The 25,363-nt window shown below is 42.0% G+C and overlaps 1 protein-coding gene across 4 annotated transcripts in view; it reads left to right on the top strand.

Moving 5' to 3' along the window:
- Nucleotides 1-25,363, top strand: part of LOC134357276 (uncharacterized) — a 135,977-nt gene that overhangs the window by 17,542 nt on the left and 93,072 nt on the right. For all 4 annotated transcript variants that reach the window (XM_063068855.1, XM_063068766.1, XM_063068939.1 and 1 more), the window contains 2 exons: nt 7,667-7,837; nt 9,101-9,178. In XM_063068855.1, coding sequence (XP_062924925.1) covers nt 7,667-7,837; nt 9,101-9,178 — 249 coding nt within the window. The remainder of the gene's footprint in view (nt 1-7,666; nt 7,838-9,100; nt 9,179-25,363) is intronic.

Raw genomic sequence — 25,363 nt, 5'->3', positions numbered from 1 at the left:
CATCTGGAGGGAGGAGAAAAGTTGGGAAAGCAAATGTTAGAAATGATTCTACTGTTAAAGGAGCAGACAAGCTTTTGCATGCTTTCCAATTTGATATCAGGGTAGTGTGCAACCTCCCCAGTGCCTGGGTCAAGTGCATAGTTATTACAGAATATCTGGTATGGGATTGATGTTCATGATCTATATAAATATCAACAATATGAGCAGAAATGGAGCTGTGTTTCTACAAACAGATTTTAGCACTTTTAAGAAAGAGATTTATGAAGTTTGACTTCAAGATAGTAATCACCGGATACCTGTTACATGCAAGTGAATATCGAATATGAGGAAAAAGATGATCATATATGGTTAGTGAGATGGTGCAGGAGACAGTGCTTTAGATTCTAGTTGCTCTTCAACAGAATCGAGATCGGTATCCTTGTAGGTGGGATTACACATGCTATTAGGGAGTGTAGAGTTTAGGAAGCTAAAAGCAGAGAGAGAGAGTTTGAAGGGCAGATAAATCAAAAGTTAGAAAACGGAAATGGCATAATTCCAAATGAAATTTGCTTATAGCTGAATAAAAATGGCTTAGTTGCCAAGGCAGATGGTAACCGAGTACTTACAGACATGTGCAGCTTTTGTTATTTTAGCTGTTACTTAAGCATAGATTAATATTTCTGTTACAGGGTTTTCAGAGTAGATTGCAGAAGTGATTAAAAAAAAATGGAGTAGCGGAAGCATTGGTTAAAGAAACATTTGTGGTTCCGTGAAAGGCTGTCATTTTAGAAGGATCTTTGAATGAGACTTTTGAGTTGAACAAAAGAACCAGTCACACTAATTGGGCTATATGATAACAATGTGTTAAATCCAAGGAAGATGGGTGAAATCTACAGGCAAATTTCCAAACGAGGACAAAAGGGTTTGGGCAGCAATAGTAGGAAATGGCCATCACCTTGTTATTCAGTGGAAGAGTATTTTTGTGGTAGTTGTCATAATTCAGTTAGACCTGTAGTTATGAAAAAGAATGAAGTAGGTTCTCTGCTGGAGGAAGGCCAATTTTACTTCTGAAGTAATTTAGCAGGAGTAGATTGGGAGTTTTGAAATGGTAGCTATTTAAGAAGGGGAAGAGGGTGTACTTGTGCTGCCTACTTAAGATTCTCCAAGGTAGATTTGCGGAGGCTATTACCACAGGGCTGCATGCTCACACTGCTGAGGCATAACTGTACTGCTAGCCCCACACCGTTAAGTTTGCTGATGATACAACAGTAGTTGGCTTCATCAGCAACAATGATGAGTCACCATACAGAGAGGAGATGGATAAACTTGTGGACTAGTGTAAGCACAACAACTTGAGTCTCAGTGTGGACAAGAATAAAGAGATGATTGTGGACTTTAGGAGGGTGCAGGCTTGCTACTCCCTACCGCACAACAATGGCTTATCCTTGGAGCGAGGCAGGCACACCACACTTCTTGGAATGCACATCACAAGTGACCTCACTTGGTCCCTCAACACCACCTCTTTAGTCAGGAAAGCATGGTAGCGCCTCCACTTCCTGAGGAGATTGAGGTAAGCGAGGCTCTCTACCCTCATTCTAACCACAATCTACCAGGGCACCATTGAGAGTGTTCTGACTAGCTGTATCAACATCTTGTATGGGAATTGCAAAGCACTGGACCACAAGACCCTGCAACAGAGTGTGAGAACTGCTGGGAGAATCTTCAGGGTCTCTTCTTCCCCATCCACCATCCAGGGCGTATATCAGAAATGCATTCGCAGGGCCCTCAGCATTGTCAGTGATCCCTCCCATCTGTCCCATAACCTCTTTAACCTTCTACCATCAGGCAGAAGGTACCGCAGTTTGAGACCAGGAATTGTTAGGCTGGGTAATGGCTTCTTCCCCAGGATCTGAGATGTCTGAACACCCTGCTACCACCCAGCACACATTATTTATGACAGCACTGGGATCAGAATGCTGTTGTATATTCAACTATCTGTTGTGTATGCACTTTCTCAACTCGTATACCTGCAGAATATTTTTTGGCTGTTAATACTTCTGTATTAATATTTTATGTGCTGTAAGTTATATGTACTGTATGATTGCCCCTTGGTCCCGGAGGAACATTGTTTCATTTAACTGTATATATGTGTAGAGTTGAATGATAAACTGAACTTGAAATGTAAATCTTTGGCGAGATGTACCAAAATTATTTCAGGAATGTAGGGCATTAATTATCTGGATTAATAATTAGTCTAGGGTGTCTGTCCTTGGAATGGAGAAGGTTAGGAGATCCGAAATCTAGAAGAATATAGATCGAGGAGATGGAGAAAATCCATTCCCATTGGGGAATGGGTCAGGAATAGGCATACCTAGAATGTAGTCAGTTGACAAAATATCCAAAACTGATGTGAGAAAAACATTTATTTACACAGCATAGTTAAGGCTACACTAGCAAGGCAAGAAGTGGAAGCAAATTTGGTAGATAACCATGAAATAACCTTGAGAAAGTTGGATCATGTCTGTTCAGGTGTAACTGAATCCTTAATGAAATGATAGATCTTAATTACTTCCAAACCAGCTCTCTGGAGCTCAAAACTTAGAACCACAAAGTTTGATTGTTCAGCTTTAATTTATTGCAGAAGATTTGTGAACAGTCATGTCTCATTCCTCCCCAGTTCCATTTATCTTTTTATCTCCATTTCAATTTTTGGCTTTGATTTGCAGTAAACTTCAACAGTGCATGACTCAGACAGTTCAGACTGGTTGAAAAGATGTGTAATTGGTTCCAAAGGTCGCAGGTACCTATAAAGAAGCTCACTACATAAGACACTTGATATCTTTCATTTAAATTTGTTAAGAATTATATTTATAATGAACAGCAAATACTGTTTGCCACTGACCAAGAAATATGAACCGTTGAAGACCATAAGACATAGGAACAGAATTGTGCTGCCATTCATTCATGGCTGACTTATTATCCCTCTCAACCCCATTCTTCTACCTTCTCCCTGTATCCTTTGATCCTTTTACTAATCAACAACACATGAACCTTTGTTTTAAATATATTCAATGACATCCTCTACAACTGTCTGTGGCAATGAATTCCACAGATTCGCCACCCTTTGTCTAAAGGAATTCCTCCTCATCTCTGTTCTAAATAGAGGTCCCTCTATTCTGAGGCTGTGCTGTCTGCTCCAAGACTCCCCCACTATAGGAATCATCCTCTTCACATCCGCTCTATTTAGGCCTTTCAATATTTGACAGATTTCAATGAGATTTTCCCCTCCCCCATTCTTCTAGGTTCCAGCAAGTACAGGCCCAGAGTCATTCCTCATATGTTAACCCTTTTATTCACAGAATCATTCTCCTGAGCCCTCTACAATGCCAGCACATTTCTTGGATAACTGCTCTCAATACTCCAGGTACGGTCTGACCAAAACCTTATGAAGTCTCAGCATTGCATCCCTGCTTTTATATTCTAGTCCTCTCAAAATTAATGCCAGCATTGCATCTTCCTGCCTTGCCACTGGAGGGAAAAAACCCTGCAAGTTAAACTTTAATGAATCCTGCGCGAGAGCTCTCTTCTTGCACCTCTGATATTTGAATTTTCTCCCCACTTAGAAAATATTGTCTTTATTCATTCTAGCAAGTGCACGACCGTACATCTCCCAACTCTATTATCTATCTGCCACTTCTTTTCCCATGCACCTAATCTGTCTAGCTCCTTCTGCAGACTCTCTGCTTCCTGAAGGCTACCTGCCTCTCCACCTATCTTTGTATCATCTACAAACCTGGGCTCAAAGCCATCAATTCCATCATCCAAATCATTAATCGGGATCTGTCTGAGGCCTATTACGAAAAATGCACAGCAGCACCTCTACCTTTTTAGAAACTTGTGAAGGTTCAGCACGGTAGACTGATGTTCTGAGTTGGGTATATTTCAATGACAAGAGTATTGTAGGAAAGGCGGATGACCTTGGGACACAGGTAAGCACATGGGATTATGACATTGTAGCCATTAGTGAGACTTGTTTGCAGAAGGGGAAGGAGTGGCAACCCAGTGTTGTGGGATTCAGTTGGTTTAGATGTGATAGAGCAGGAGGGATTAAATGGGGGAGGGATGATATTATTAGGGAAAATGTCACAGCATTGCTCAGACATTATTAGGATTATATTATAGACCACATAATGGGATTTAGAGGAGCAAATTTGTAGGGATCACAGACTGTTGCAAGTAACAAGGTTGTGATGGTAGGTGATTTTAACCTTCCACACATTGACTGAGACTCCCATACAGTAAAAGGGCTGGGTGGGCTAGAGTTTGTCAAATGTGTTCAGGAAAGTTTCCTTAATCAGTACCTAGGGGTCCCAACTGGAGAGGGTGTGATACTAGATCTCCTTTTAAGGAATGAGACAGGGCAGGTGTCAGAAGCTTGTGTAGGAGAACACTTTGCATCCAGTAATCATGATGTCATTAGGTTCAACATAGTTATGGACAAATATAGGTCTGGTCCTCCGGTTGAGATTCTACATTGGAGAAAGGCTGATCTTGATGCTGTCAGAAAGGATTTTGCAAGTGTGCAATGAGACAGATTGTTTTCAGGTAAAATTGTGCTTGGTAAGTGGGAAACTGTTAAAAGTGAAATTTTTGGGAGTACAGGGTTTGTATGTTCCTGTCAGAATAAAAGGCAAGGATAATGGGATTGGGGAACCTTGGTTTTTGAGAGATACTGAGGCCCTGGTTTAGAAGAAGATGGTGTATAGCTGGTACAGGCAGAAAGGAGCAAATGAGGTACTTGAGTCTGAGAAATGCAAGAGAATACTTGAGAAGGAAACACTTCAGAGGGCTAAAAGAATGCATTAGGTTGTTCCAGCAGACAAGGAGAATCCAAAAGGGCTTCTGCAGATATACTAAGAGCAAAAGGATAGCAGGGGATAAAATTAGTCCTTTGGAAGATGAGAATGGTCATTTATGCATGGAACTGAAAGAGGTGGGGAGCCATTAAATGGATTTTTTGAGTCTGTATTTATTTGGGAGCCTGATAGAGAGTATATTGAAGTGAGGCAAAGCAGCAGTGAAGTCATGGACCATAGAATGTTTACAGAGAAAGAGATATTTGCTGTCTGGTAGCATATTAAGGTGGATCAATCTCTAGGGCCTGACCAGATGTTCCCCCAGACTCAGTGGAAGGCAAGGGCAGAAATTGCAGGGGCCTTAGCAGAGTTACTTCAAACATATCCTTAGCCACTGGTGAGGTACCAGAGCATTGGAGGAGAGCTAATGTTGTTCCGTTGTTTAAGAAAGGCTCTAAGGATAAGATGGAAAATTATAGGCTGTTGAACCTGACATCAATAGTGGATAAGTTATTGGAAGGTATTCTAAGGAACCAGTTATATAAGTATTTGGATAGACAGGGACTGATTAGGATTGTCAATATGGCGCTGTACATGGTAGATTGTGCCTAAACTCTTAGTTTTTTGAGGAAGTTACCAGGAAAGTTGATGAAGGTAAGGGAGTGGATGGTGTCTACAAGGACTTTAGTAAGGCATTTTACCAATTTACTACCTTATCTTGAATGCCGAGCAACGGAAACTTCTTGACCAACCTCCCATGTGGGACCTTGTCAAATAGTCATAGTCATACTTTACTGATCCCGGGGGAAATTGGTTTTCGTTACAGTTGCACCATAAATAATTAAATAGTAATAAAACCATAAATAGATAATTTACATATTACTATCTAACTATTTATGGTTTTATTACTATTTAATTATTTATGGTGCAACTGTAACGAAAACCAATTTCCCCGGGGATCAATAAAGTATGACTATGACTATTTGACAAGGTCCCACATGGGAGGTTGATCAAGAAGTTTCAGTTGCTCGGCATTCAAGATAAGGTAGTAAATTGGATTGGACATTTGAGTACAGTGCTAGTAGATGGTTGCTCCTCTGATTGGAGGCTAGTGGTGTGCCTCAGGGATCACTGCTGGGTCTATTATTTGTCATCTATATCTATGACGTGGGTGATAATGTGATAAACTGGACTAGCAAATTTCCAGATGACACCAAGATTAGGGGTGTATCTCGTGTTCGTCCATCATCTTCGATGAAGACCTCGATACCATTAGTCAAAAGATGATGGTGTTGAGACTAGTGCTTGATTTGGATTTAAGTGAGGGAGAGTTGCGCAGCGACAGCCTCACTCTATCTTCCCAATTCCCATCTGGATCCAGTAGCAAGACAAGTGTCGAGATGGCTGGAGATGGGACTAGGTGCAGTGAATGACCAGGTCGTCCCCTGTGTCTTGTCCTGCTCTGCACGTTCCATGACGCTTGCGGAGATCGCCTTCTTGACCGTTGGACCTTGCATTGGTCTCATCCGCTCAATCCACCGGAGTCTGTCTTCACATGCTGGGATAGACAACTCCCTATCTCACCGAGGGTTTGAGACCTGTCGGCTACCCTCACCTAGTTTAGCCGGCTTGTCGAAGCAGTTGCCCGGGGTCTGTCCGCTGTCGCATGCAAACAGCTACGGGGAGCTACAGGTGAGAGCTGAGTGCCAGGTGGGAACCAAAGGTGGACAAACCGCCTTGAAAAGGACGTGGCATGTTCCTCCACCAGAGGAGCTACCCGTCCCTGACACCCTGTACACCCACAACAAGGAAGACTATCAAAGCTTGCATTGGGATCTGGACCAGCAGGAACAATGGTCCGAAAAATAACAGTGGCATTTAATGTAGACAAGTGTGAAGTGTTGCCTTTTGGGAGGACAAACCAGGGTAGGACTTGCACGGTGAGCGTTAGGGCACGGAGGAGTGTGGTAGAACAGAGGGATCTGGGAATACAGATCCATAATTCCTTGAAAGTGGCGTCACAGGGATATAACGAAAGCTTTTGGCATATCGGCCTTCATAAATCAAAGTATTGAGTACAGGAGTTGGGATGTATGTTGAAGTTGAGATGTTGGTGAGGCCAAATTTTGGAGTGTTGTGTGCAGTTTTGGTCATTTACCTACAGGAAGGGTAGAATAAGATTGAAGGAGTGCAGAGAAAATTTGCAAGTACTTGACCTTGGTGATAGAAAAAAGGTTAAATAACAGGACTTTATTCCTAGAGCAATGAGAATAAGCAAAAGATTTTGTAGAAGCATACAAAATTGAGGGGAAAGATAGGGTAAATGCAAGCAGGCTTTTTCTACCAAGGATGGGTGAGACTAGGAATAAAGGTCATGGGTTAAGTGTGAAAGGTGAAATGCTTAAGGGGAACAAGAAGGGGAACCTCACTCAGAGGGTGGTGAGATTGTGGAATGAGTTGGCAGTGGAAGTGGTGGTTCAATTTCAACATTTAAGGGAGATTTGGACAGGAGGGGCTATGGTCTGTTTACAGGCATTGGCAGTTTAGATGCTTTCAGCATGAACTATACCAGAAGTGCATTCGCAGAGCCCTCAGCATTGTCAGTGATCCCTCCCGTCTGTTCTGCAATCTCTTTAACCTTCTACCATCAGGCAGTTTGAGAACAAGAACTGTTAGGCTGCGCCAAAGTGCCTGTTTCTGTGCTGTCGTGTTCTGTGCCTCTATGATACTGTCAGTTTAATTTACACAATGTAATTTGTCTGCCATCTAAAAGAACGTTGAAGTTGAGTGCAGCTTTTCTTTATTTCTTTATTTCTTTATTTTACTTGTAGTCAGAGGAGTGCAACAGATGTCCAAATCAGAATGCCATGGGGAAATCCTGCCTTAGATCCTCTCCTGTCAAAGAGAAAAGAAGACAACTGATTGGTCTCTATCAGGCCATTTGTGAAAAAGTTCGGCAGTCACCATATGACTTGAGGCAAAATATTTTGGAAAATTGTAAGGTAAGGTGTTCAGATTATTTATCGTACAGAGGGATCTAGGTATTCCTGTGAAAGAATCACAAAGAGCTCTCAGGCAGCTCCAACATCTTGTTAAAAAGGCCAAGAGTATTGTGACCTTTATTGCAAAGGAGATGAAGTTTTATAATAGGAAGGCTTTGTTGGAGCTGTACAGGGTGTTGTTGTGACCTCATTTGGAATACTGCACACAGTTTTGGTCAGCTTAGCTATATTAAAAAAAAGACATTGAAGGCCGTTTAATGGAGATACACCACACTAATTTCTGGGATGAGAGGGTTGTCCTACCAAGAGAGATTCAATAGTTTCTACCAGTATTCCCTTAAGTTTATAAGAATAACTGGTGAGGTTGATAGGGTAGATATGATGCTTTCACTATTGTGAGCATCTCGAATAAGGAACATATTTGCAGATGAAAGGGCTGCTCATTTAAAATAAAGCTAGCTAGTAATGTTGTCTTGCAGAAATTGGTGAATCTGAGGAATTCTCTGCCTCAGTGGCCGATAGCTGTATCAATGGAAGTACGTAAGGTGGAGATGGATAAATATTTTGCTAGACCAGGGAATAGAGGGTTTGGGAGAAATAACACTGAACTTTAGCTGAGGGAAGCATAGATCAGACATGGTCAAATTAACTGGTGGAGCAAGTTTGAAGGGCCTGTTGGACTACTCTTGCTCCTTTTTTCTGGTCTTTGTGAATACAGTGTATGAGAAATATTATCAGTGGATGGTCATTTTTGAATTGGCAACAAAAATAAACTATAGAAATTATCTTTGAGATTGTTGATGGCCTCATTTTTGTGCACTGGTGTGTGAATCTTAAGTACAAAAGAAAACTAATCTTGCCAGATTGGTGATGTAGAAGGAGTGCTTAAATTTGCTGGTTCGTGGTGATATTTGCATAATTATTCACAAACCTTTGAAGTGTATTGAGACATGAAAGATATGAATGGAAAAATGGGCATAAGTAAAATTGTCTGGGATGGGAAACTTAAAATTATAGTTGCAGTCTGATGTCTGCTACTCATTCTTTTTCAAATTTTCAACTCATTTGACTTAATACATGAGCCCAGAGTAATGCAAATTTGAAAGGAGATGGGTATAAGCTTGCAATAGGGTGTGGCTCCTTCCACATTCAGAGGATGGGAAAAATGATTCACAATGGCAAAAATTACAAGTGCAATGTTATGTAATGGTGCCTTAGTTTCTTGTTACTGATTTCACTTTATTTTGTTTCTCTTGATTGTAGGAAAAGACATCTTCAAGCCTACAAGACCGACTGCGGTGTTTGCTCATTGAGGAATCTAATAGTCGGGAAAAGAAAGAAGTATGTGTGGTTTTTTTTTGTTTCAAATGTTACTCTCAGTCGCTTCACGCACAGAAACCATAAGCACCAGCCTGATGGGCCACAAGGCTTGGGACAGACTTTAACTTTAAAATGTAACAAATTTACCTCCACATTTCTTACACATTGGGGACACCTCTGGGAATATTTTATGAATCCTTACTTTTGAGTAATGTAGTCTATGTACGTTTTTAAATTGTATTAAACAATGCCTGGCATTGATGGAACAGGAGTTAACATACTCCAAAGCCTCATTCCATATAACCTCCTCTATCTCTGTACCCAACTCCTTTTCTCACTCTTTTTTAATATTATTCATTGTTGTATGACACTTGTTTTGTATGGCATCATACAGATAGGCGATGATGTGTTCTGTCCCTAAACATAATCTTAAATGATTAAACGCAAACAACAGGAATTCTGCAGATGCTGGAAATTCAAGCAACACACATCAAAGTTGCTGGTGAACGCAGCAGGCCAGGCAGCATCTATAGGAAGAGGCGCAGTCGACGTTTCAGGCCGAGACCCTTCGTCAGGACTAACTGAAGGAAGAGTGAGTAAGGGATTTGAAAGCTGGAGGAGGAGGGGGAGATGCAAAATGATAGGAGAAGACAGGAGGGGGAGGGATGGAGCCGAGAGCTGGACAGGTGATAGGCAGAAGGGGATACGAGAGGATCAGGGACACCAAGTACCTCCTCATGGCGGAGAGCGTCGCCTTCAGAGCTTCCCTATCCCAGACCCTTCCACACCTTTGGGACACTTTCTTCGTCGTCTGTAATGGTCCTACCCGCTATTTCATCCTCCGTCGGATCCACGCCTGCAATCGCCGTTTCTTTGACTTTGTCATATCAGGCAAAGATCGCAAGATCTTACATCTACGGACTCCAGAGCCTGCCGGCCCCGACGCTAGCAGGCATGAACTTTCGGTTGCGGCCCCTGCCGTTGATCTCGGCGGCTCCAACACCTCAGGACATATTCAAAACCCGGACTCCAGCAACGACCATGGAGACATTCAAAGCGATCGCGCAACCACCAACTGCGACTCCAGCCTTGAACTCCAGGCCGGGTCTTTATGTGCTGCTGTTGTGACTCCCGTCTCCCCTTCCCCCACCACCACTCCGCAGCCCCGTCTTCCTCAGATCCCACCGTCAACTCCTGGGCCCTCAGAGGCTCCATCTTCCTCTCACCCCAACCCTCCCCTCTCCACTGACACCCCCAGCCTCCCCCCTCCCCCCTCTGATCCCAGCTCTCATCCGTGCCGGGTCTTTACCATCCCCTCCGACCTTCAACTGTCGGAGGCAGAACGCTCTGTTCTCAGTAAGGGCCTCACGTTTGTCCCCCTTCGCCCACACCTCAGCGAGTTCCGTGTTCGCCATGATGCGGAACTTTTCTTCCGCCGTCTCCGTCTCCGAGCCTACTTCTTCGGCAAGGACTCTACCACCCCCACCGATGACCCCTTCTCCTGTCTTCAACCCTCCTCTTCTTCATGGACACCCCGCTCTGGTCTTCTGCCTGCTCTGGATCTCTTTATTGCCAACTGCCGACGGGACATCAACCGTCTCGACTTCACCGCACCTTGTCCCCATTCCAACCTCACTCCTTCGGAACGCTCTGCTCTCCACTCCCTCCGCACTAATCCTAACATTATTATTAAACCCGCTGATAAAGGGGGTGCTGTTGTAGTCTGGCGTACTGACCTCTACCTTGCCGAGGCACAGCGACAACTCGCGGATACCTCCTCTTATTTACCCCTCGATCGTGACCCCACTAAGGAGCACCAGGTCATTGTCTCCCACACTATCAACGACTTTATCCGCTCAGGGGATCTCCCATCCACTGCTACCAACCTTATAGTTCCCACACCCCGCACTTCCCGATTCTACCTCCTACCCAAGATCCACAAACCTGCCTGTCCTGGCCGACCTATTGTCTCAGCTTGCTCCTGCCCCACCGAACTCATTTCTGCATACCTCGACACTGTTTTATCACCCCTTGTTCAATCCCTTCCGACCTATGTTCGTGACACTTCTCACGCTCTTAAACTTTTCGATGATTTTAAGTTCCCTGGCCCCCACCGCTTTATTTTCACCATGGATGTCCAGTCCCTATATACTTCCATCCCCCATCAGGAAGGTCTCAAAGCTCTACGCTTCTTTTTGGATTCCAGACCTAATCAGTTCCCCTCTACCACCACTCTGCTCCGTCTAGCAGAATTAGTCCTTACTCTTAATAATTTCTCCTTTTGCTCCTCCCATTTCCTCCAAACTAAAGGTGTAGCTATGGGCACCCGTATGGGTCCTAGCTATGCCTGCCTTTTTGTTGGGTTTGTGGAACAATCTATGTTCCGTGCCTATTCTGGTATCTGTCCCCCACTTTTCCTTCGCTACATCGAGGACTGCATTGGCGCTGCTTCCTGCACGCATGCAGAACTCGTTGACTTTATTAACTTTGCCTCCAACTTTCACCCTGCCCTCAAGTTTACCTGGTCCATTTCCGACACCTCCCTCCCCTTTCTAGATCTTTCTGTCTCTGTCTCTGGAGACAGCTTATCCACTGATGTCTACTATAAGCCTACTGACTCTCACAGCTATCTGGACTATTCCTCTTCTCACCCTGTCTCTTGCAAAAACGCCATCCCCTTCTCGCAATTCCTCCGTCTCCGCCGCATCTGCTCTCAGGATGAGGCTTTTCATTCTAGGACGAGGGAGATGTCTTCATTTTTTAAAGAAAGGGGCTTCCCTTCCTCCACTATCAACTCTGCTCTTAAACGCATCTCCCCCATTTCAAGTACATCTGCTCTCACTCCATCCTCCCACCACCCCACTAGGAATAGGGTTCCCCTGGTCCTCACCTACCACCCCACCAGCCTCCGGGTCCAACATATTATTCTCCGTAACTTCCGCCACCTCCAACGGGATCCCACCACTAAGCATATCTTTCCCTCCCCCCCTCTCTCTGCATTCCGCAGGGATCGCTCCCTACACAACTCCCTTGTCCATTCGTCCCCCCCATCCCTCCCCACTGATCTCCCTCCTGGCACTTATCCGTGTAAGCGGAACAAGTGCTACACATGCCCTTACACTTCCTCCCTTACCACCATTCAGGGCCCCAAACAGTCCTTCCAGGTGAGGCATCACTTCACCTGTGAGTCGACTGGGGTGATATACTGCGTCCGGTGCTCCCGATGTGGCCTTTTATATATTGGTGAGACCCGACGCAGACTGGGAGATCGCTTTGCTGAACATCTACGCTCTGTCCGCCAGAGAAAGCAGGATCTCCCAGTGGCCACACATTTTAATTCCACATCCCATTCCCATTCTGACATGTCTATCCACGGCCTCCTCTACTGTAAAGATGAAGCCACACTCAGGTTGGAGGAACAACACCTTATATTCCGTATGGGTAGCCTCCAACCTGATGGCATGAACATTGACTTCTCTAACTTCCGCTAGGCCCCACCTCCCCCTCGTACCCCATCTGTTACTCTTTTTCATGCACACATTCTTTCTCTCACTCTCCTTTTTCTCCCTCTGTCCCTCTGAATATACCTCTTGCCCATCCTCTGGGTCACCCCCCCCCGTCTTTCTTCCCGGACCTCCTGTCCCATGATCCTCTCGTATCCCCTTCTGCCTATCACCTGTCCAGCTCTCGGCTCCATCCCTCCCCCTCCTGTCTTCTCCTATCATTTTGCATCTCCCCCTCCCCCTCCAGCTTTCAAATCCCTTACTCACTCTTCCTTCAGTTAGTCCTGACGAAGGGTCTCGGCCTGAAATGTCGACTGCGCCTCTTCCTATAGATGCTGCCTGGCCTGCTGCGTTCACCAGCAACTTTGATGTGTGTATCTTAAATGATTATCTGATTTATCAGGTTCTGCCATCTCAAAACCAGAAAGATGTGATCTTATATAGTGTCTTAGCTGGAGATACTTGAAAAAATGACTCTTTTGCAATCCGAATTTGTCCTGGAGCTGCCGAAATGACGCCAAAATCCCTTGCATGTGTAAGTCTCCAACGCTGCGTATCCCTAATTCTCGCCATGCATCAAAAGCCCCATCTATACATGAGGGGATAAAAGAGGGGTTCGCTGATGTAGGTACAAGAAAAGATAATGTCCTGAGTTTCAGATGCTTCCCCATTTGTCTCTACATCTGTATGGTGCTATGGATAATGGGATTGCCTCTATAATAGGCTTTATTTAACGGAATAGGGGACATAATGATTGCCCCTATGGAATATGGTAGGCAATCCTCACATTCCATCACCAGCCATCCAGGAAGTACAACTGTATCATCTTTCCAGTATGCTATATGGCTAATGTTAGCAGCCCAGTAATAAAAAATAAAGTTGGGTAGTGCCAGCCCCCCCGCCCCCCGCCACTAATCTTATTCTTGCAGAGATGTCCTTTCCCAATTCTATGGGCTTTAGAATTCCATGTAAAAGGTAGAATTATCAAATCTAATCCTTTAAAAAAGGTTTTGGTAAGATAAAGGGGCAGGTTCTGAAATAGATAGAGCAGTTGGGGAAGAAAGATCATCTTGACTGCATTTACTCTACCCACTAAAGAAATTAGGAGTGTCTTCCAAATTTCTATTTTATTTTTAATCTTTTCAATGAGAGGGGTAAAATTTGCTTCAAATAGAGAACTATACTTTTTGGTTATTGCGATTCCAAGGTAAGTAAACTTCTCAAGGGTTATTTTGAATGGAAATTGTTTAAGCCCCTCCTGTTCTTCTACTTGGACTGGGAGTAATTCACTTTTCCCCCAATTAATCTTACACCCTGAGAAAGTGCCAAATAAATTGACTATTTCCAGCAAAACTTGAATAGTAATGTATGGTTTCGTTACAAACAACAAAACATCATACGCATAAAGGGATATTTTGTTGATAGTATATTCTGTATGGTACCCATAAATTTCGGGGTGAGAACGTATAGTCTCCACCAGTGGTTCCAGGGCCAACACAAACAATAAGGGACTTAATGCACAGCTCTGTCTTGTGCCCCTGTGCAAACTGAGTGATTCCGAGAGGGTCTGATTAGTTAGTATTTTAGCACTAGGGTTACTGTACAGGAGCTTAATCCAAGTTATAAATTTGTCTCCCATTCCAAATTTTTTCAAAACCTCGTAGAAGTATTGTCATTCCACTTGGTCGAATGCTTTCTCAGCATCTAAACTTAATATTATAAGGTCTTCCTTAGGATGTCTTGGGGAATGCATTATATTAAGAAGGCGCCCGATGTTATGGAAAGAAATCCTTTTGGGGATAAACCCTGTTTGATTTGAGTGTACCAATTTATTTATCTGCTGACTGAGACTCCTCGCCAGCGTTTTAGCCAGAATTTTCTGATCCAAAGTTAGCAGTGAAATCGGCCTACAAGATCCTACCTCCTCTGAGTCTTTGTCCTTCTTCGGAATAAGCATGATAATGGCCTCGTTCAGGGTTTGGGGTAACCTGCCCGTTTCAAACGACTTTCTATACAACCTTACTATATAAGGTGCTAATAAGTCACTAAACTTCTTATAAACTTCATTACCTATTCCATCCGAACCTGGACTCTTGCCATTTTTCAGGAATCTTATTGTTCTTATTATTTCGTCATTTGTAATCTCTGCTTTCAAAGCCCGACACTCCTTGTTTTTTTTGTATCATTAATTGTAATGCATTGTCATTCAGTCAGGTTTACCATCACCCACATATGTCGAGAAATCTGTTGTTATGTGGCATCAGTACATTGCAATACATAGTAATAAAAAATATAAATGAAATAAGTATACTGTGTATATGTATGGCAGAGGGGAAGAAGCTGTACCTGAATCACTGAGTGTGCCTTCAGGCTTCTGTAACTCCTGCCTGATGGTAGCCATGAGAAGAGGGCATGTCCTGGGTGATGGGGGTCCTTAATGATGGATGCCGACTTTTTGAGGCATTGCTCCTTGAAGTGTCCTGGATACTACTGAGGCCAGTGCCCATGATGGAGCTGACTACATTTACAACTCTGGGCAGCTTACTGTGATCCTGTACAGTTGCCCCACCCTCATATCAGGTGATGATGCAGCCAGTTAGAATGATGTCCATGGTACATCTGTAGAAATTTGAGTGTTTTTGGTGACACACCACATCTCCTCAAACTCCTAATGAAATATAGCTGCAGTCGTATCTTCTTTATAGCTGCATCAATGTTAAGTAAGTAGTGCAGAAAGTGTGGAAAAAATTACTGAGGAAGTGTTCATGGGTTCATTGCCCGTTCTGAAATCTGAAAGTGGAGTGGAAGAAGGTGTTGATTGACCCACTCTTAGAGAATCAGACTAATTCTAAATAATGCCAGCCATTCAAGAAATTTTCTCTCCCCTGCATCCCTAGTCTTTGTAGTGCAAATGAATAGTCAGCGTAAAATTGGTGTACTTTTTGGATCAGAAGCAACATGCATAGATTAATTAGGTATTACAGACTCAGTGTCCACTTATGAGTTTGCAATTATATATAGAAATATTTTTTCTTTATTTTATAGCAGTTATTGTTCTGATGACATCCAATTTATTGACTTTCATCTCGCAAAATAATGCGGCAGACTTGTATCAGAAAGAAGAATTTTTTGTATGTATTGAGCAGCAATCTAACAGCAAAATATCGTCAGGGACTCTGTATTCTTCAGGTCCTTTGTCTCAGATCCTCTGTGTGTGTGTGTATGGAGGCTAATGGAGAAGTGAGATGACACTGAATTACATAATATTTGCTTTAATGCTACTTACTCAAACTTATTCTCATTTGGTCTGATGTTGTCCATAACAAGAAAGCACGTTACTGAAAGCTTGTGGCCTCCTTTAATATAATTTTAATGGAGAAAAACTTTGCATAGGCAGCTGCAATGATATCCAAGGCATCTATCGTCTTGGAATATGGTTTAAGTGTGTATTCTTAGTGATGGCTTCCATCATCTATCATTGCTGCTGATGTCCTCAAGTTTCTCTGATCCTTACCCTGAAATTCCTGCTTAATCAGCTCCACAACCAATTTCCCTCTAAAGCACTCCCCACCTTCATCGTCTTCAAAGTTGATTACCTTTTCTGACCATGACCAAACTTGCCCTTCTCAGTGTTTTCTCATGCACATTTTCCACAACCATCCTTTCCCTATTAATCCTGTATTGCCACTGCCTTTTTCCATCTCCCAAAACCCCACCATGAACACTATTTGCTTGCATGACCTGTCCAAGTGCTCCACTCTCTAAACTGGTGGAAGTTTTGGGGTGGGGGAAGGCTTCGATACAAGTCCAAGCACCTGAAGTACATATGCAGTGCCTTGGCTCTAGTGTGCTGTTGACTCATGTTCAAGCTCTGCAGGGACTCCAGTTGCCATTACTGCTTTGCCCCAAAATATGGATAAGAAGTGAATTGCAGCTGTAAAGTTAAAATGATGGTCGTCAACATCACTGTCTCATTTGATTGAGTAGAGTGACTGGTGGGAGGTGTGTCAGAGAGTCACTCCTTGCACAGATGAAGGTCTGTTGTTGGAGAGCAGCTGTCTCAACCCCCGGGACTTTGCTAGAGAAACACGCTGGGGCAGAGTTCTACTTCCGTCCAAATATAGCTGCTTCGGTAATGATAATTGTCCATCATAAAGGCAGAAATGGGGATGCTTGCTGACCATCAGAGTTCAGTTCCATTTACAACTCTTTGCATAATGAAAGCTACTGTTTCTGTGTGTAACAAGCCTTTATTTTCAGGCATGGCATGATAAGTGGTGAGAAATACCTGTAACATACAATGGGCCAAGCAATGACCAAGTCTTTCAATCATATTTAGCACCAACCTACCAAATGTTGAAAGGACTAAATAGGGTGGATGTGGAGAGGATATTCCCTATGGTTGGGGGTATTCAGAACTAGAGGGCATAAGCTCAAAATTGAGGGGTGACCTTTTAGAACAGGGGTAAGGAGGAATTTTTGTTAGTCAGAATAGTGAATCTATGGAATACTCTGCCATTGACTGAGATGGAGGCCAAGTCTGTGGGTATATTTAAGGTGGAAGTTGATCATTTTCTGACTGGTCAAGTCATCAAAGGCTATGGCGAGAAGGCAGGTGTGTCGTTGCATGAATGAAATCTTTGGAGAAAATTACTGGTAGATACAAGCAGCTGCTTTATTTGACAAAACAAGGTACAGCAGGCATCATATGGAGACGCTTTCAGTGGAAAGGTCTGCTGGCCCAATGTGTGGCTCGTTATTTTATGTGCTAAACACAAAGGACAATTCCATATTTACAAAGTATAGACAACGCTTTCTTTTGAAACTACATATAAACTTCACATCTCCTGATTCACATCCATACCACAGATACCATATTGTCCAGTCTGGGCTTCACAGCTTTTAGGAATGCATTGTTCCAAATTAAGTCTACAATACATTTTCAAGGAACAGAAGATTGGTAGCCAAAGCCATATGCTAAATGTAAATGACCTAAACCCAAAAATCAAAAGTTATATGGGATTGAGTGGTATCTGCTATCTACCATGATGAAATGGCAGAGCAGACTCGATGGGCTGAATCGCCTAATTCTGCTCCTATGTTTTATGGTCTTGTGTTCAACTGCATTGGTATTGATGAATACCTCATTATAAACATCCTCATATCATCATTGACCAGTATTGCATGTATTGACCATACAGGGGTTTTCCACCGTCAATTTAAGATAGTCTGATAGAATATTTTTGTATGCAGCTTCAATAATACTCAAGAAGTTTGACTCCAAGTAAGATAAAACTACCTGCTTAATTGGCACCTTAATCACCAAAATAAATTTTACTCCCTTCACCCTGTGTGCATCATCTGTGACTTGTCTTTCACCTTCACATCAAGGCCAGCATCTCCCAAGTTTGCTCTTTTCAAACCTGGGACAAGAGCAGCAGGAACACGTTTGCTCCACCATTCGCAAGTTTTCTTTGCAAGTCCAAAACCACCTCGGATCCTTCTACCTTCCAATATAGCTGGTTTGGAATCCTGGAATTCCTTTCCTGCCTTCCAGTGTGGCATAACTTGCACCACTAAAACGGTACAACTCAAGAAGTTGGCTCATAATCTCTTTCTGTGATTGTGTACGACAGTGAATTCAGGCTTGCGTTGTCCACACCCTGTAAAAGAACAGCATGAAACTACTTGTGGTTTGTATTAGCTAAGTTAAATATATTCATGAGATTTTTTTTTGTCACGAAACTATTACATGCAATAGTCAAAATTAGGGAAGTCAAGCTGAAAGTAAGTCTTACCTTTTATGTTAAAAAATGGTTGTTATGTGCATATGCTGGAAGCAAATTTGTTATTGTATTGGGCTTCTATTTCCGCAGCTGCATACGGCTGTTTCAGAATCTAATTAGACTTTATCAACTTGAATCTGTGTATCTTTTGAAGGCATTATTTAGAAGGCTTCAATGTATCAGTATTCGAGCCTTTAAAGTAGCTTTTGCCGTTATTTTCCTAAAATGAGTAAATTTCAGCACTTTTTAAAGTGGAATTTCGTAAGCCTTGCTATTAAATCCACTGAGGGACATTGATCTTTTGCAGATATTTTAAAGTTGCTTTGTTCAAATACGAACTTGTTTACACCACTGCCATTCTCTTTGGCTGGGACAACCGTTGCTGCACGACTTCACTAATATTTCTGCAGTATTCAATACTTCAGCCTTTGATGCAACTCTGCTTTGTAATCTCCTCATTGGCATTGTGTTGTGCAATTGTACTTTGATCCATCACAATATGGGCACTGCACCTTCAGTATTGGCATCTCTTAAACCTGCGCAGTAACCTTTGGTGTATCTTTGATGTATCTAGGTCTAGTATCTAGATGCCGGATTCTTTGTATTATTTGCAAACATGGAATAAGTTTCTTTGTTCCTGCTCTTGTAATTTTCTGCATCGCTCTTTCCAAATGCCAGTTCAGGTTGAAAGCCAAGATGTATAAGCATCAGTGGTTTAATTAGCTCAGAAGAGTGTTTCCAATTTCACATTTCATCCACAAGAAGACAATTCCACTGCTGCAATGCTGCTTCTGACAACTCTCTTCACACTGGAATATCTTTACTTCCGGATAGAATTTTCTCCATGGGTGAAAATTATGTTTAAAATGAGGTTATTTTTGCCCTAACTTCCATAGATTGGAAATGATTTTGTGCAGTCAATCAGAAGAGTGGAAGATAATTGTTTATATTCTACTTTGCATTAAAATGTATATTAATCTATTTGCAAAGTGTATTAAGGTGATGAAAGTGGGCACATTTCAAAGCAACGAGCACCTTAATAAGTAGAGGTCTCAGAATTATGGAAATTACTTAAATGCAATAAATAAAACTCAAATGAATTTATCCACAAATAAACCAATTAGTATTCTTTGTTCCTAAGAAGCCTCATTCTTGTTTTTGTGGGTTCTAAGTCAATTGATAAGGTCAGTGTGGGAATTACAGACTCACTCCACAGGAAGTGATTAATAGAATAATTTGGTGGATAGTTCATGCCTCTGTGTACTCATGATCATTAGACCTACGATGATTCCGAAGTGTATCCTGTATTCTCCTTCGCCACTTTGAGAGTCCAGATCCGCAGATTCCCATGAGTTGGTGGGGATATTGTTTTCCTCTAGCTACATGGTAACCTGTTCCTCTGTAAACACTGAATATAGTTTCTATTTAGGGAGTTTGGTGTTGGAAATGTGAATAATATGGCCAACTCTGTGAGCTGGCATAGGGCACTGATTTTTTAAAACTTTCCACTCAATATGGAAGAACATGTCTCTCAAGAGCTTTGAGCCTCCTGTTAGAGGGCGTCAAGGTCTCAGATAACATAAGAGAGCGAGGATCAGTTTTGGCTGGTAAAGAAAAGTTTTGTGCTGGAATTGACGACCACATAAAATACCGCAGTGGAAATTAATTGTGCTTTTTGCACATCATGGACAGTTTTGAGAGGGAACTTATTTTTCAAGATTGTTTACTGTCACTTCCAGTACACAAGTGTCAAGGGGGATGATATAATTGTTACTCTAGATCTGATGCAGCTCAATAAAAAAATAAGATGAATAACACAATAATAAAAACACAATAAATATAAATACATAAAATAGCTTATATACATAGATTGTATCTACATAAAGTGAAGCTAGGTACAGGAGATAAATAAGGTGACTGATACAAAATGATAAAGTAGTGGTGGTGGGGGGAAGTGGTGGGGTGGTTAATGGGTGTTGATCAGCCTTATTACTTGGGGAAAGTAATTGTTTTGTGGCGTCTGCTGTTCTTGCCAAGGATGCTACATAGCCTCCGTGATGGAAGTGGGACAAACAGTTCCTGCGCAGGGTGGGTGGGGGGGGGGAGGTCCTTCATTGGTAAGCTTTCCTGATTGTGTATGATGTGTTCTGGGACCATGAGAGGTTGTGCAAGATGTAAATCCCAGGAATTAGGAACTGCTCACAGTTTACACTACTGTGCTGCCGATGTAAAGAGGGGTGTGACTGGTGCAAGTTCTCCTGAGGTTGATAATCATTTCCTTTGACTTGTTGACATTGAGGAAGAGATTATTTGCCTGGCGCCAAGCCTCGAGCTCTTCTACTTCCTCTCTGTAGGCTATCTCGTTGTTGTTGATGAACCTCACCACTGTTGTAAAAATTTATAATTGAGCAGTTTTTTTTTTCATTTGTGCTGGTTGAATGACTTCATCCATCTTGTGTGAATAAAACAGCACAAGCTCTTGGACGGTATTTTCAATGGACCTCGTTACAGGTTCCAGAGCTCCAAATGCTTTTACAATCATAAACAATCCATTGGTAGCAGATCATTCGGGACTGCAATTCTTCTCTGTGGAACAATATTTTAAGACTTCCCTATTCCCCAGAGGTGATCTGAGGAAGAATCCCTTGGTGTTTGGAACCTGGAATGCATTCTGTGATTAGGTGGTGGAAGCACATACTCCCATAATATTAAAAAGTTTCTGAATGAATGCTTGAATCACCGAGGCATGGAAGATAAAGGTCCAGTGCTGGTTAAGTAGGTCAGTAGATATGGGTAAACCACTGGAAAAACTTAGCTGGTCGAGGATCTGCATTAGTACTGGTTGCTTAAATGTAAAATAGCTGTTGTAAGTTAGTGAGAAGAGTGAGGTGAGGGGCTGCTGTGAGAATGGGGTGGGGGGAATGATGGGTAGATGTAGCTAACTGGAGAAAGAAGAGTAGAGACAGATTAGTAGGTGATTAGTGGAACCAGTTATGGGAATGATTGGCAGATGGAACCAGTGAGGAAGGTAATAGTAAAGGTGAATGAAAGGAGAAATAAAAATGGGTAGATTGTCACCTTTCCATCCCCTCCCCCAGCTCTATTCCATCTGCCCATCATCCCCTGTTAATCTGATTCATCTATCACCTACCAGCTTCTGTCTCATACCTCCTTCTAATTTCTGTGTCCAGGCTATCTTGCTCTCCACACAGGTCTGAACCTGAGGAGTCTACCATCCTTTTACCTCCACAGATGCTCAACCCACTGAGTTCTTCTAGTTTATCTTTTGCTCCAGTTTCCTATCATTAGCATAGATGGGTTCTCGATTGTGGACTTGGTAAGCCAAGGGCCTATTTCCGCACTGTCTGACTACTCTTCTGCCCACTACGATATCAACCCTTCTCTTATAAACTGCTCCTTAATGTCCTGTATTTTATATTCTGTGCCAGTGTTTGCTTTTTCTTTTTTAAAGAGTATTTCCTGAAGCGAAAGGCCTTGCATGAATGTGCAGGTAGTTGATGTACTGCAGAAAAGTTGGCACATAAGGCAAAACTGTCAGTTTACCATTGATGCATATATCAGGATGCTCTTTATAAACTACGGCTCAGCATTCAATACTATCATCCTCTCAAAAACTAATCAATAAGTTCGACCTTGGCCTCAATACCTCCTTGTGCTATTGGATCCTGGATTTCTTCACTTGGAGACCACAGTCAGTTTGGATTGGCAACAACATCTCCTACCCAACCTCAGTCAGCATAGGTGCACCACAAGGCTGTGTGCTTAGCCCCCTGCTGTATTTGCTTTACACTTAGGACTGTGTGGCTACTAATTTGCAGAGCATCTCATAAAATGTACAACAACGAAAACCCAGGGCAAGTCACCACCCTTCATGCATTCTGTCCTCCACCACACTGCCCCCTGCCCCCTGCCCCCTGCCCCAGCACTCGGTGGCCACCACGAACCAGTGGAGCAGTCTTCTGGTTACTCAAAACAGGTAAAGACTATCAACCAATGAGCTCAGGTGTTCTGAAAAATCCCTTAAAATATAATTTTATATCCATATAACCTGTAGAAACAAAATGACGAATAAGAAGTGTGGCAGCATAAAGGTTTGTTGTAACTTAAGCCTTTAGAGTCCAAGTTATCATATTTATGAAATGCCGGAGCTTTTCTCTCTGTTGTACGCACCAAATCTGCAATATAAACACTCGGATATTGAACTCTGCTCCTGAAATTTAATCCTTCATTGTCATTGCACACCCCTCTGCCTTCATCTCTGGCATTTTAAAATTAGGTGCAATTCTGGTTACTGATTCTAAAGATTTTTCCTGCATGAATGACTGATACTTAAATTCTGAAAGTCAGTGTCCTTGTATGAACAAAAACTTATGAAGAGCACAATGTTATGTAGCCCTGCAGGCCACTTGCTTATAGAAATAATGGTTGACCAATGAATTAAATTTACTCTACTATTTTCATTGTGAATTTTAGTATTTTTTTTAGAATAAATAAAGAAAGCTCTTAGCTTTTACATAGTTCCTTTCAAATTAACAGATATGGTCATAAATTAGTTTTAAATAAATAGTTTCAAATAGTCATAAATTTGATTTGCAAGAGATAACAAGGTTTTATGAACATAAGTAGGATCATCATTTATTACCACTTCATTTTCCACCTGATAGCTAATTTTAAATATTTTTCATTTTATTTATCCATAATTCCGTGTGTTCTAACCTTGCTGAGCATCCTCCCATTTTCAAAACACATTGTTGAAAGCTTTCTGAAATTACAAATATTCCACATCACTAGATGTGGTTTTCATTTCATGATTTCACGTTGACTCTGATTGATCCTATAATTTTTTTTTCAAGGTATTTTACCTCAAGCTTCATAATAGATTCCAGGTGTTTCCATGATGGCCAATGTTAGGCTAGCATGTTGATAGCTTCTCATTTTCTCCTTAGTAGTGCGGTGTCAACTGCTATGCTCCATCCACAGGAACCATCCACAATTTATAGAATGTTGGAAATAGAAACCAGAGAAATCAGAATCTCCAAAGGCTTCTTAAAACCTTAGGATGCAAATCATTGGGTCTTTTTCAAGTTCACTCGATTCCATATTACTTTTTTTTACTAATACAGTACTTAGATTCCTTAAAGTGCCTTATCAATTTAGTTATTTGTTCTGTTTTTCCATGTCTAAAGTTTCCATTTTCTTGCCCTGAGAATAAAATAATAGCAAGAGTAAAAGCAATGAAGTAGTCTAAATGGAGTTTGCAAAGTCACTCATGAAAGGAGCATAATTCTTTGTCAGCTTGACAAAGACCCTGTAAGAAGATCAGAACTTGCCAACTCCATTCAAAGTAAATTGGCTCCATTAGGAACCTAGATTTTGTGATTTATTTGTTCCCCCTTTCAGCGTTTGCCTTGGAGGTAATTTATATGTTAAGTTTTTTGAAGGCACATTACTTTTATCACATCCGTTTTAACAGTCAAATATTTGTTTAAGAACAAGTTGGTAACAATTCCCCTAAATACTACAGTGGCTAAAATTGGTGACAGTGATAAAATGCTGTATATATAATGTCAGGTGTCTAGTATTTGTAGATGGGTGAAAAAAAAATCCACTATTGCTATTGTAGAGGTAGTCTTGACCCAGTATAGGGGTAAGGTTAGTCTGTACCTCCAAGGTGGGGACCACAAGAGCAGGTGACTTGAAGCACTTTGCCAAGCTAATTTGCACTCTAATTTGCCTCAAGACATCAAACACCACCCCCTCTGTAATCTGTATAGGGGCTATGATCTCACAGCTGCTATGCCCCATTTCTATAGACGCTATGCCCATCTCCCGAGTAAATAGTGATGCAAAAAAATCCAATGTAGATGACCCCCCCACCTCCTTAGGATCCACCCGTAGATTGCCACTCTAATCTTCCAGAGGACAAATTTTTCCCCTGCTAGCCTTTTGCTCTTAATATATCTGTAGAAGCCCTTTGGATTCTCCTTCACCGTGTCTGCTAGAGCAACCTTTAGCCCTCCTGATTTCCTCCTTAAGGTTTTGTCTTGCATTTCTTATACTCAAGTAATTCATTTGTTCCTACATGCCTATACCAGCTGTGCATCTGCTTTTTCTTAACCAGGGCCTCAATATCTCTCAAACTAAGGTTCCCTAAACCTTTTATCTTTGCCTTTTATTCTGACAAGAACATACAAACTCTGTACTCTTGGAATTTCATTTTGAAGGCCTCTCACTAAGCACAACTTTGCCTGAAAACAACCTGTCTCAATGTACAGGTTTGTTAATAATTCTTTCTGATACCATCTAAACTGGCCTTTGCCAATTTGGAATTTAACCCGAGGAACAGTCCTACCTCCATAATTAAAACTAATTGTGTTATCATTAGATGCAAAGTGTTCTCTCACACAAACTTCTGACATTTGCCCTGTCTCATTCCCTAATAGATCTAATACCACACTCACTCTCAATGGAACTTGTATAATGATTAGGGAAAGTTTCCTGAACACATTTCAAGTCATAGAGTCATAGAAAAGTGCGGCACAGAAGCAAGGTCTTTGATTCATCTAATTTGTGCCAACCCATTTAAACTACCTAGTTGTATGCACCTGCTCCCAGACTACGTACCTATCCAAACTTCTCTTAAATGTTGAAATCAAGTTTGCATGTACCAGATGTACTGGCAGCTCGCTTCACAGTCACAACTCTGAGTGAAGAAGTTTCTCTTCGTGTTACCCTTATTCACCATTAACCCATGACATCTAGTTGTAGTCCCACCCAACCTCCGAGGGAAAATGCCTGCTTGTGTATACGCCTCATAATTTTGTACATTTCTATCAAATTCTCCCTCAATCTTTTATGTTCCATGGAATAAAGTCCTAACTTATTCAATCTTATAA

Source organism: Mobula hypostoma, chromosome 1 (assembly GCF_963921235.1).
Source record: "Mobula hypostoma chromosome 1, sMobHyp1.1, whole genome shotgun sequence".
NCBI classification, from domain to species: Eukaryota; Metazoa; Chordata; class Chondrichthyes; order Myliobatiformes; family Myliobatidae; genus Mobula; species Mobula hypostoma.
The sequence above is the reverse complement of the archived record's forward strand: the minus strand, read 5'-3'. Positions and strand labels throughout refer to the sequence as shown.